The sequence below is a fragment of the Bombina bombina genome, chromosome 6, assembly GCF_027579735.1.
Source record: "Bombina bombina isolate aBomBom1 chromosome 6, aBomBom1.pri, whole genome shotgun sequence".
Taxonomy (NCBI): Eukaryota; Metazoa; Chordata; class Amphibia; order Anura; family Bombinatoridae; genus Bombina; species Bombina bombina.
Window position 1 is genome coordinate 371,285,873 of NC_069504.1, and position 13,928 is coordinate 371,299,800.

General features: G+C 41.5%; 1 protein-coding gene across 1 annotated transcript in view; it reads left to right on the forward strand.

Annotated features, from left to right (window-relative positions):
* The window catches only part of NSD1 (nuclear receptor binding SET domain protein 1), a 679,701-nt gene that overhangs the window by 353,781 nt on the left and 311,992 nt on the right, over positions 1-13,928 (forward strand). Inside the window, 1 exon segment of the mRNA XM_053719266.1 lies at positions 6,233-6,348. Within this exon segment, the coding sequence (XP_053575241.1) occupies positions 6,233-6,348 (116 nt within the window).

Sequence of the window (13,928 nt, forward strand, 5' to 3'; positions counted from 1 at the left end):
TGCATTGCTACGGTTACTAGTGCAACTGCTTACTGGTTTGACGCTCTCTCTGAGTCCCTCAGAACTGAGACCACTTTGGAGGAGATCCAGGATAGGATCAAGGCTCTGAAATTAGCTAATGCTTTTATCACTGATGCCTCCTTGCAAATTACCAAATTAGCAGCGAAGAGTTTGGGGTTTTCTATCTTGGCACGCAGAGCTTTATGGTTGAAGCCCTGGTTTGTGGATGTATCCTCCAAATCTAAGCTTCTGGCAATTCCTTACAAGGGAAAGACCTTGTTTGGTCCTGGCCTGAAGGAAATTATTTCCGTTATTTCTGGAGGTAAGGGTCATCTCCTTCCTCAAGATAAGAGAAACAAGCAAAGGGGACGTCAAAGTAATTTTCGTTCCTTTCGAAACTTTAAGGGAAGTTCCTTCGTTTCCTCCACCAGACAGGACGGAAACTTTACCCAGCCTAAGCCTACTTGGAGACCCAACCAGTCGTGGAACAAGGGATACAATCCAAGAAGCCTGCTGCTGAATCCAAGCCAGCATGAAGGGCTTGCCCCCGATCCAGTACCGGATCTGGTTGGGGGCAGACTGTCCTTTTTCGTTCAGGCTTGGGTAAGGGATGTTCAGGATCCCGGGGCTATAGAGATTGTGGCCCGGGGATACATACTGGAGTTCAAAGGTCTTCCTCCTCGAGGAAGATTTCTCCTTTCAAGGTTATCTGCAAACCAGATAGAGAGGCATTCTTACGTTGTGTAAAAGACCTCTTTTCCATGGGAGTAATTTTCCCAGTTTCTATTCAGGAACAAGGACAAGGCTTTTATTCAAATTTTGTTTGTAGTTCCCAAAAAGGAGGGAACTTTCAGACCAATTCTAGACCTCAAGAGTCTAAACAAGTTTCTCAAGGTTCCATCCTTCAAGATGGAGACTATTCGAATTATTCTACCATTGATTCAGGAGGGTCAATTCATGACGACTGTAGATTTGAAGGATGCATACCTTCATGTTCCTGTCCACAGGGACCATCACAAGTTCCTAAGATTTGCCTTTCTAGACAAACACCTTCCAGTTTGTGGCTCTTCCTTTCGAGTTGGCCATGGCACCCAGTGTTTTCACAAAGTTTCTGGGTTCTCTTTTGGCGGTCCTGAGACCACGGGGCATTGCGGTGGCACCCTACCTAGACGATATTCTAATCCAGGTGCCGTCTTGTCATCAAGCAAGGTCTCATACCGACATTGTCATAGCCTTCCTGAGGTCCCACGGGTGCAAGGTGAATTTGGAAAAGAGTTCTTTAGGTCCAAAGACAAGGGTGACTTTCTTAGGAACGCTAATAGATTCTGTTCAAATGAAGACTTTTCTGACAGAAGTCAGGAAGTCAAAGATTATAGATACTTGTCGAATACTCCAATCCACTCTGAGTCAGTCAGTGGCCCAGTGTATGGAGGTAATCTGACTGATGGTGGCGGCGATAGATATCATCCCATTTGCTCGGTTCCATCTCAGACCTCTGCAGCTGAACATGCTCAGACAGTGGAATGGAGATTATGCGGACTTGTCTCCTCAAATAGTCATGGAGAAGGAGACAAGGGACTATCTTCAATGGTGGTTGTCACTGGATCATCTTTCTCAGGGAACCTGCTTTCGCAGACATTCCTGGGTGATTGTGACAACAGACGCCAGTCTTTTAGGATGGGGAGCTGTCTGGGGTTCTCTGAAGGCTCAGGGAGTGTGGACCCGTGCAGAGTCTCTCCTTCCTATCAACATTCTGGAACTGAGAGCAATTTTCAATGCTCGCCTGGCCTCAGTTAGCCTCGGCCCGGTTCATCAGATTTCAGTCGGACAACATAACGACTGACGCTTTCATCAATCATCAAGGAGGAACGAGGAGTTCCTTGGCGATGTCAGAAGTATCCAAGATAATTCAGTGGGCGGAGACCCACTTGTCATCTGTCAGCATTCCACATCCCGGGGTGGACAACTGGGAGGCAGACTTTCTGAGCAGACAGAAGTGTTCTCGAGTTTGATTCTCAAGTGGGGTCAACTGGAGTTGGATCTCATGGCATCTCGACAGAATGCCAAGCTTCCGAGGTACGGGTCGAGGTCCAGGGATCCGCAGTTGGAACTGATAGATGCCCTGGCGGTACCTTGGTCTTTCAAGCTGGCTTACCTATTCCCTCCATTTGCGCTTCTTCCTCGGGTCATTGCTCGAATCAAACAGGAGAAGGCTCCAGTGATCCTCCGGCCTGGCCTCGCAGGACTTGGTATGCGGACCTGGTGGACATGTCGTCTCTACCATCCTGGAGACGTCCGTTGAGAAAGGATCTTCTCATTCAAGGGCCATTTCTCCACCCAAATCTAGTTTCTCTGAAGCTGACTGCTTGGAGATTGAACGTTTAATTTTGTCAAAACAAGGTTTTTCTGATGCGGTTGTAGAGACCTTGGTTCAGGCTAGGAAACCTGTAACTAGAAAAATTTACTATAAGATATGGCGTAAATATCTTTATTGGTGTGAATCTAAGGGCTACTCATGGAGTAGAGTTAGGATTCCGAGAATTTTAGCCTTTCTCCAAGAGGGTTTGGAGAAGGGTTTGTCAGCAAGTTCCTTAAAGGGTCAAATTACGACCTTGTCTGTTTTTGTTGCATAAACGTCTGGCGGATGTTCCAGATGTTCAGTCCTTCTGTCAGGCTTTAGTTAGGATCAGGCCTGTGTTTAAACCTCTTGCTCCTCCATGGAGCCTTAATTTGGTTCTCAATGTTCTTCAAGGGGTTCCGTTTGAACCTATGCATTCCTTAGATATTAACTTATTAAGTTATTATCTTGGAAGGTTTGTTGCTATTTCCTCTGCTCGCAGAGTGTCCGAACTCTCTGCTTTGCAGTGCTCTTCTCCTTATCTTATTTTTCATGCTGATAAGGTAGTTTTGCGTACTAACTTAGGTTTTCTTCCTAAGGTCGTTTCTGATCGAAACATTAATCAGGAAATTGTGGTACCTTCTTTATGTCCTAATCCTTCTTCTCAGAAGGAACGTCTTCTGCACAATCTTGATGTGGTTCGTGCTTTAAAGTTTTATTTGCAGGCGACGAAGAATTTTCGTCAGTCTTCTTCTTTGTTTTCTCCGGAAAACGAAAGGGTCAGAAGGCTACGGCTACTTTGCTTTCTCTTTGGCTGAAGAGTATTATTCGCTTTGCTTATGAGACCGCTGGGAAGCAGCCTCCTGAGAGGATTACGGCTCATTCTACTAGGGCTGTGGCTTCTTCATGGGCATTCAAGAATGAAGCATCTGTTGAACAGATTTGTAAGGCTGCTACTTGGTCCTTTCTGCACACTTTTTCTAAATTTGATACTTTTGCCTCAGCTGAGGCGACTTTTGGGAGAAAGGTTCTTCAAGCAGTGGTGCCTTCTGTTTAGGTATCCTGTCTTGTCCCTCCCGTATCATCTGTGTCCTCTAAGCTTGGGTATTGTATCCCATAAGTAATGAAGATGATCCGTTTACTCGTCATGTCCTTAAGAGGAAAAGAAAATTTATGCTTACCTGATAAATTTGTTTCCTCTTGGACATGACGAGTCCACGGCCCGCCCTGTTTTTTCAGACAGGATGTTGTTTTTTTCTAAGCTTCAGACACCTCTGCACCAGTGTTCCCTCTAAGGCCAGTTTTGTATGTGGTCCAGCAGTGAACCAGTTAATAAGAGAACCATAGCTTGCAATCTGCATTGTGCAGTATTTGCTAATTGCAGGGTGTGGTTACCTAATTAACTGTTTTACTGCTGGGCTGCACACAAAACTGGCCTCAGAGGGAACACTGCTCTGCACCTTTAGTTTTTCCTTTCTCTTACTAACTTCGGTCGAATGACTGGGTTCGTGGGGAAGGGAGGAGCTATTTAACAGCTTTGCTCTGGTGCTCTTTGCCGCCTCCTGTGGACCAGGAGGAGAATATACCATAAGTAATGAAGATGATCCGTGGATTCGTCATGTCCAAGAGGAAACAAATTTATCAGGTAAGCATAAATTTTCTTTTTGTACTGCAATTTAAATCTCCCCTTAAAGGGGCCTTAAAGTTATTATTTTATATACGCATGATCTATTAATGACTGCATTTCAGTTGATCTGCATTTTAAATTTATGCGTTAAAACACCTAAAACAATCATTCTGTTTGCATGCATTGTATTTTTTTTAATAAAGGGCACACCCCTTGAAAACCTCTTGAGTATTTTTATTGTATCTCCTTTGATGTTGGCAATTAGAGACAGCTATAATTACACTCCGATACTAACCAAGCAATCAAATTGCTTCAGATAGGACAGTCAGGATCTTCATTTCATGGAATGCATTCCAGCCTTTTTTGGGGAGTGAAAAATAACTGCAGTTTTTAGATTTAAATAACATGAAGAAGAAAAAAAGACTGAAGAAAATGTTTAAAATTGAAACGCTCAATTAGTCATTAAATGCCCACTTTAAAGGGACAGTCTACACAAAAAATGTTATCGTTTACAAAGATAAATGCCTTTACTACCCATTCCCCAGCTTTGCACAACCAACATATGATATATTAATATACTTTATAACATTTAAACCTCTAAATTTCTGTCTGTTTCTAAGCCACTATAGACAGCCTCTTAATCACATGCTTTTTTATTTGCTTTTCACAACAGGAGACTGATAGTCCATGTGGGCCATATAGATAACATTGTGTTCACGCCCAATGAGTTATTTAATATTTAGCACAACACAGTACTAAATGCAAGTCAAGATAATAAATAAAAGGTCATGTGATCAGGGGGCTGTCAGAAGATGCTTAGATACAAGGTAATCTGAGGTAAAAACGGTATTAATCTAAAGCTGAGTACACTTTGGGTGCTAATGATAGTGTACACAGGCATTCGCAAGTCGTATTCGACTATTTTCAAAGCCAAATTTAATATTCTGAAAATGCGGCTTGTGCATTCGTTTGCACTAAAAGTGCACAAATGCAGATACCTAATTTTCACCTCAAAATATCTTTGCATTTTATTGAAAATAAACAACCAAAAGTGTAATTTATTCACTCCTTATATCCCTTTTGACTATTGTAATTCCATTGCTATTGGTATTTTTATCTTTCTCTGCTTCAGTCCTTTAAAAACACCTCTGTCAGCCTCACCTTCCTTATTCACTGATCTTAAAGTGAATGTAAATTTTTTATGTAATGAAAGTATAATTAGCTAGGTAATCATTATATTAACCAAACCACCACTTTATTTTTTTCATAAAATGTCTAATAAATATTTATAATACATTTCTAAATAATGCTCGTTGTATATACCTGCTCCTCCCACTCTCAACTTCCTTATTCTTTTCTATTGTATGTATACAGCGATCCCACCCGCTGTGTCAATGCGCGCTCCCGTCTGATAAACACTGCGCATGCGTCAAACCTCGATGCAGCTGTCTGTCAACATTCTTTAAAACTAGGAATAGATAGATTATTCCTTTAATATTTATTGACATGTTATTGTAGAATACGGAGCCACTTTAGCATTGTACTGACCTATCGCTGAAATATTGCAAGAATGAATGTCCGTGAAGTTTGCTATTGCGCATGCGCGAAATCTGAACGAGCTTCAGATAACAATGTAGGAAGTGCTGTATAACGCAAGCGCAATACGGACCCGTGACGACAGCAAAAGGGGTTTGGTCCCCCCCGTGGTTAATCAAATTATTGGTTATAACGATCGTGCCTACAACGATAATGCAATGCCGGGCGGAGGATTATAATGACGTATGCAAGTAAATAAACAACAAAAAACACGTTAATTTTAATCTTTAAAAAAATTTCATGAATTAAAGTCATATTATTTTAACGTATTTGTTAAGGGGAATTTTAGAGAGCGCGCTGAGTTTACATTCACTTTAATCTGTTTTATCATTCTGCCAGTCTCTACACTGGCCTCACTTATCCACCAAAATAATACTTAAAATGTTCACTCTAATATACTCCTTCTATACAGTATTTCCCCCACCTGTCCCATCATTGTTTTCAAGACATACTCCTTCACTTTACATCTACAGGAATTATTTTATATTGCACCAATTCAGTGCTATTTCTTGCTCCCTAAAATAAAAAATTACCCAGATATGCATGCTAGCTTTTTTTAATGCCCTTTTCTCATTTGTACCTTGTTTCTCAACTTTCCCTTTTGAAACCTTTTATCTTCATTCATTCACTATACCACAGTGTTCTAATTTTATTGGATTATTTTTCTCTAGGAAGTAAAGGTTTCCATAAAAATAGAAGCAGAAGCACAGTAATTCCAAAACATCCTGAAACCATTGATGTGAACACACAGCTTGAATCAGAGGTGGATCCTGCTTCCACAAATATGGTAAGCTATTTCAGTTATGTTTTATTTTGCAGACAAGTTAACTGTATCTGAATGTAGTGATTTTGTAATTTCTTTCATGTAATTGGCAAGAGTCCATGAGCATGAGCTAGTGACATATGGGATATACAATCCTACCAGGAGGGGCAAAGTTTCCCAAACCTCAAAATACCTATAACTACACCCCTCACCACACCCACAATTCAGTTTTACAAACTTTGCCTCCTATGGAGGTGGTGAAGTAAGTTTGTGCTAAGATTTCTACGTTGATATGCGCTTCTCAGCATTGTTGAAGCCCGATTCCTCTGAGTACAGCGAATGTCAGAGGGACGTGAAGGGAGTATCACTTATTGAATACGATGATTTCCCTAACAGGGGTCTATTTCATGGGTTCTCTGTTATCGGTCGTAGAGATTCATCTCCTACCTCCCTTTTCAGATCGACGATATACTCTGTTTACCATTACCTCTACTAATAACTGTTTTAGTACTGGTTTGGCTATCTGCTATATGTGGATGGGTGTCTTTTGGTAAGTATGTTTTTATTACTTAAGACACTCTCAGCTATGGTTTGGCACTTTATGCAATTATATAAAGTTCTGAATATATGTATTGTACTTATATTTGCCATGAGTCAGGTTCATGTATTTCCTTCTGCAGACTGTCAGTTTCATATTTGGGAATATAAACACTTTAAGAATTTTATTTCTTACCTGGGGTTTAGTCTCTTTCAATTTGAATACTTTTTTGCAACTGCGGGTGTTAGGCCCGCGGGTGCGTCAAATGCTAGACTTTATTGCGTCATTTTTGGCGCAAACTTTTTTTGGCGCGAAAATATACGTTTATGACGCAACTTCGTCATTTCCGGCGTCATACGTGACGCCGAGACCTTTCACACGGCGGCGTCATTAGTGACGCAAGTGTGTCATTTCCGGTTATTTTTGGCGCCAAGAAAAGATTACGTTACGTTGTGCGTCATACTTGGCGTCAAATTTTTTTCATTATTTCAATACCCCATTGATGTTTGCCTCTTGTTTTCTTCTCTATCAAGAGGCCTATGCTTTTGCATTTTTTCCCATTCCTGAAACTGTCATTTAAGGAAATAGATATTTTTGCTTAATATGTTTTTTCTCTTACATTGAGCAAGATGTCCCAATCTGATCCTGTCTCTGAAGTTTCTGCTGGAACATTGCTGCCTGACATCGGTTCTACCAAAGCTAAGTGCATTTGTTGTAAAATTGTAGAAATTATTCCACCGAATGTCATTTGTAATAGTTGTCATGATAAACTTTTACATGCAGATAGTGTATCCATCAGTAATAGTACATTGCCAGTTGCAGTTCCTTCAACTTCTAATGTGCATGATATACCTGTAAATTTTAAAGAATTTGTTTCTGATTCTATTATGAAGGCTTTGTCTGCATTTCCACCTTCTAATAAACGTAAAAGGTCTTTTAAAACTTCTCATTTAGCTGATGAAATTTCAAATGACCAACAACATAATAATTCATCCTCTTCTGATGAGGATCTATCTGAAACAGAAGATCCTTCCTCAGATATTGACACTGACAAATCTACTTATTTATTTAAAATAGAGTATATGCGTTCTTTATTAAAAGAAGTGTTAATAACTTTGGATATTGAGGTAACCAGTCCTATTGACGTTCAGTCTAATAAACGTTTAAATGCTGTTTTTAAACCTCCTGTGGTTTCCCCGAGTGTTTTTCCCATTCCTGAGGCTATTTCTGATATGATTTCTAGGGAATGGAATAAGCCAGGTACTTCCTTTATTCCTTCTTCAAGGTTTAAGAGATTGTATCCTTTACCAGCATAATCTATAGAGTTTTTGGAAAAGATCCCCAAAGTTGATGGGGCTATTTCTACTCTTGCTAAACGTACCACTATTCCTATGGAAGATAGCACTTCCTTTAAGGATCCTTTAGATAGGAAGCTTGAATCTTATCTAAGGAAGGCCTATTTATATTCAGGTCATCTTCTCAGACCTGCTATTTCTTTGGGTGATATTGCGGCTGCATCAACTTTCTGGTTGGAAAATTTAGCGCAACGTGAATTGGATTCTGACATATCTAGCATTGTTCACTTACTGCAACATGCTAATCATTTTATTTGTGATGCCATTTTTGATATTATCAAAATTGATGTTAGATCCATGTCTTTAGCTGTATTAGCTAGAAGAGCTTTGTGCCTTAAATCTTGGAATGCTGATATGACATCTAAATCTAGATTACTATCTCTTTCTTTCCAAGGTAATAATTTATTTGGTTCTCAGTTGGATTCTATTATTTCAACTATCACTGGAGGAAAAGGAGTTTTCTTCTGTTAAGTGTGATCAGTCCACGGGTCATCATTACTTCTGGGATATTACTCCTCCCCAACAGGAAGTGCAAGAGGATTCACCCAGCAGAGCTGCATATAGCTCCTCCCCTCTACGTCACTCCCAGTCATTCTCTTGCACCCAACGACTAGATAGGATGTGTGAGAGGACTATGGTGATTATACTTAGTTTTATATCTTCAATCAAAAGTTTGTTATTTTAAAATAGCACCGGAGTGTGTTATTATCTCTCTGGCAGAGTTTGAAGAAGAATCTACCAGAGTTTTTGTTATGATTTTAGCCGGAGTAGTTAAGATCATATTGCTGTTTCTCGGCCATCTGAGGAGAGGTAAACTTCAGATCAGGGGACAGCGGGCAGATGAATCTGCATAGAGGTATGTAGCAGTTTTTATTTTCTGACAATGGAATTGATGAGAAAATCCTGCCATACCGATATAATGTCATGTATGTATACTTTACACTTCAGTATTCTGGGGAATGGTACTTCACTAGAATTACACTGTAAGAAATACATAAAGCTGTTTAATAACTAGAGATTATGTTTAACGTTTTTGCTGGAATGTAAAATCGTTTTCATTTACTGAGGTACTGAGTGAATAAATGTTTGGGGACTATTTTTCCACTTGGCAGTTGCTTAATCTGTTTTCTGACAGTTTCTGTTCTCCCTCACTGCTGTGTGTGAGGGGGAGGGGCCGTTTTTTGGCGCTTTTACTACACATCAAATATTTCAGTCAGCAACTCATTGTATTCCCTGCATGATCCGGTTCATCTCTACAGAGCTCAGGGGTCTTCAAAACTTATTTTGAGGGAGGTAATTTCTCTCAGCAGAGCTGTGAGAATTATAGTTTGACTGAGATAAAAAACGTTTATTCTGTAATTTGTTTCCTGCTTTCAGAATTTGTTATCTTTGCTAATGGGATTAAACCTTTGCTAAAGTTGTGTTATTTACAAGGATTGAGGCTATAACTGTTTCAATTTATTAATTTTCAACTGTCATAGATCTTCTGTGCTTCTTAAAGGCACAGTACGTTTTAATATTATTCTAATTGAATTGTATTTCCAAGTTACAAGTTTATTTGCTAGTGTGTTAAACATGTCTGATTCAGAGGATGATACCTGTGTCATTTGTTGCAATGCCAAAGTGGAGCCCAATAGAAATTTATGTACTAACTGTATTGATGCTACTTTAAATAAAAGTCAATCTGTACAAATTGAACAAATTTCACCAAACAACGAGGGGAGAGTTATGCCGACTAACTCGCCTCACGTGTCAGTACCTACATCTCCCGCTCAGAGGGAGGTGCGTGATATTGTAGCGCCGAGTACATCTGGGCGGCCATTACAAATCACATTACAGGATATGGCTACTGTTATGACTGAGGTTTTGGCTAAATTACCAGAGCTAAGAGGTAAGCGTGATCACTCTGGGGTGAGAACAGAGTGCGCTGATAATATTAGGGCCATGTCAGACACTGCGTCACAGGTGGCAGAACATGAGGACGGAGAGCTTCATTCTGTGGGTGACGGTTCTGATCCAAACAGACTGGATTCAGATATTTCAAATTTTAAATTTAAACTGGAAAACCTCCGTGTATTACTAGGGGAGGTGTTAGCGGCTCTGAATGATTGTAACACAGTTGCAATACCAGAGAAAATGTGTAGGTTGGATAAATATTTTGCGGTACCGACGAGTACTGAGGTTTTTCCTATACCTAAGAGACTTACTGAAATTGTTACTAAGGAGTGGGATAGACCCGGTGTGCCGTTCTCACCCCCTCCGATATTTAGAAAAATGTTTCCAATAGACGCCACCACAAGGGACTTATGGCAAACGGTCCCTAAGGTGGAGGGAGCAGTTTCTACCTTAGCTAAGCGTACCACTATCCCGGTGGAGGATAGCTGTGCTTTTTCAGATCCAATGGATAAAAAATTAGAGGGTTACCTTAAGAAAATGTTTGTTCAACAAGGTTTTATATTGCAACCCCTTGCATGCATTGCGCCGATCACGGCTGCAGCGGCATTCTGGATTGAGTCTCTGGAAGAGAACATTGGTTCAGCTACTCTGGACGACATTACGGACAGGCTTAGAGTCCTTAAACTAGCTAATTCATTCATTTCGGAGGCCGTAGTACATCTTACTAAACTTACGGCGAAGAATTCAGGATTCGCCATTCAGGCACGCAGGGCGCTGTGGCTAAAATCCTGGTCAGCTGATGTTACTTCTAAGTCTAAATTGCTTAATATACCTTTCAAAGGGCAGACCTTATTCGGGCCCGGGTTGAAAGAGATTATCGCTGACATTACAGGAGGTAAAGGCCATGCCCTGCCTCAGGACAAAGCCAAAGCCAAGACTAGACAGTCTAATTTTCGTTCCTTTCGTAATTTCAAAGCAGGAGCAGCATCAACTTCCTCTGCACCAAAACAGGAAGGAGCTGTTGCTCGCTACAGACAAGGCTGGAAACCTAACCAGTCCTGGAACAAGGGCAAGCAGACTAGGAAACCTGCTGCTGCCCCTAAAACAGCATGAATTGAGGGCCCCCGATCCGGGATCGGATCTAGTGGGGGGCAGACTTTCTCTCTTCGCCCAGGCTTGGGCAAGAGATGTTCAGGATCCCTGGGCGCTAGAGATAATATCTCAGGGATACCTTCTGGACTTCAAATACTCTCCTCCAAGAGAGAGATTTCATCTGTCAAGATTGTCAACAATCCAGACAAAGAAAGAGGCATTTCTACGCTGCGTACAAGAGCTCTTGTTAATGGGAGTAATCCATCCAGTTCCACGATCGGAACAGGGACAGGGGTTTTACTCAAATCTGTTTGTGGTTCCCAAAAAAGAGGGAACTTTCAGACCAATCCTGGACTTAAAGATCCTAAACAAATTCCTAAGAGTTCCATCGTTCAAGATGGAGACTATTCGGACAATTTTACCTATGATCCAAGAGGGTCAGTACATGACCACTGTAGATTTAAAAGATGCTTACCTTCACATACCGATTCACAAAGATCATTATCGGTACCTAAGGTTTGCCTTCCTAGACAGGCATTAACAGTTTGTGGCTCTTCCATTCGGATTGGCTACAGCTCCAAGAATCTTCACAAAGGTTCTGGGTGCTCTTCTGGCGGTACTAAGACCGCGGGGAATCTCGGTAGCTCCATACCTAGACGACATTCTGATACAAGCTTCAAGCTTTCAAACTGCCAAGTCTCATACAGAGTTAGTGCTGGCATTTCTAAGGTCACATGGATGGAAGGTGAACGAAAAGAAAAGTTCACTCGTTCCACTCACAAGAGTTCCCTTCCTGGGGACTCTTATAGATTCTGTAGAAATGAAGATTTACCTGACAGAGGACAGGCTAACAAGACTTCAAAGTGCTTGCCGCACCCTTCATTCCATTCAACACCCGTCAGTGGCTCAATGCATGGAGGTAATCGGCTTAATGGTAGCGGCAATGGACATAGTACCCTTTGCACGCTTACACCTCAGACCACTGCAACTGTGCATGCTAAGTCAGTGGAATGGGGATTACTCAGACTTATCCCCTTCTCTGGATCAAGAGACCAGAAATTCTCTTCTATGGTGGCTTTCTCGGCCACATCTGTCCAGGGGGATGCCATTCAGCAGACCAGACTGGACAATTGTAACAACAGACGCCAGCCTTCTAGGTTGGGGTGCCGTCTGGAATTCTCTGAAGGCTCAGGGACAATGGAGTCAGGAGGAGAGTCTCCTGCCAATAAACATTCTGGAATTGAGAGCAGTTCTCAATGCCCTCCTGGCTTGGCCCCAGTTGACAACTCGGGGGTTCATCAGGTTTCAGTCGGACAACATCACGACTGTAGCTTACATCAACCATCAGGGAGGGACAAGAAGCTCCCTAGCTATGATGGAAGTATCAAAGATAATTCGCTGGGCAGAGTCTCACTCTTGCCACCTGTCAGCAATCCACATCCCGGGAGTGGAGAACTGGGAGGCGGATTTCTTAAGTCGTCAGACTTTTCATCCGGGGGAGTGGGAACTTCATCCGGAGGTCTTTGCCCAAATACTTCGACGTTGGGGCAAACCAGAGATAGATCTCATGGCGTCTCGACAGAACGCCAAGCTTCCTCGTTACGGGTCCAGATCCAGGGATCCAGGAGCAGTCCTGATAGATGCTCTGACAGCACCTTGGGACTTCAGGATGGCTTACGTGTTTCCACCCTTCCCGTTACTTCCTTGATTGATTGCCAGAATCAAACAAGAGAGAGCATCAGTGATTCTAATAGCACCTGCGTGGCCACGCAGGACTTGGTATGCAGACCTGGTGGACTTGTCATCCTGTCCACCTTGGTCTCTACCTCTGAAACAGGACCTTCTGATACAGGGTCCCTTCAAACATCAAAATCTAACTTCTCTGAAGCTGACTGCTTGGAAATTGAACGCTTGATTTTATCAAGACGTGGGTTTTCTGAGTCAGTTATTGATACCTTAATACAGGCTAGGAAACCTGTTACCAGAAAGATTTACCATAAGATATGGCGTAAATACCTATATTGGTGTGAATCCAAAGGTTACTCTTGGAGTAAGGTTAGGATTCCTAGGATATTGTCTTTTCTACAAGAAGGTTTAGAAAAGGGTTTATCTGCTAGTTCATTAAAGGGACAGATCTCAGCTCTGTCCATTCTGTTACACAAACGTCTGTCAGAAGTTCCTGACGTCCAGGCTTTTTGTCAGGCTTTGGCCAGGATTAAGCCTGTGTTTAAAACTGTTGCTCCACCATGGAGTTTAAACCTTGTTCTTAATGTTTTACAGGGCGTTCCGTTTGAACCCGTTCATTCCATTGATATAAAGTTGTTATCTTGGAAAGTTCTATTTTTAATGGCTATTTCCTCGACTCGAAGAGTCTCTGAATTATCAGCCTTACATTGTGATTCTCCTTATTTGATTTTTCATTCGGATAAGGTAGTACTGCGTACTAAACCTGGGTTCTTACCTAAGGTAGTTACTAACAGGAATATCAATCAAGAGATTGTTGTTCCTTCTTTATGCCCAAATCCTTCTTCAAAGAAGGAACGTCTACTGCACAACCTGGATGTAGTCCGTGCTCTAAAATTTTACTTACAGGCAACTAAGGAATTTCGACAAACGTCTTCTCTGTTTGTCATTTACTCTGGGCAGAGGAGAGGTCAAAAAGCTTCCGCTACCTCTCTTTCTTTTTGGCTTCGTAGCATAATTCGTTTAGCTTATGAGACTGC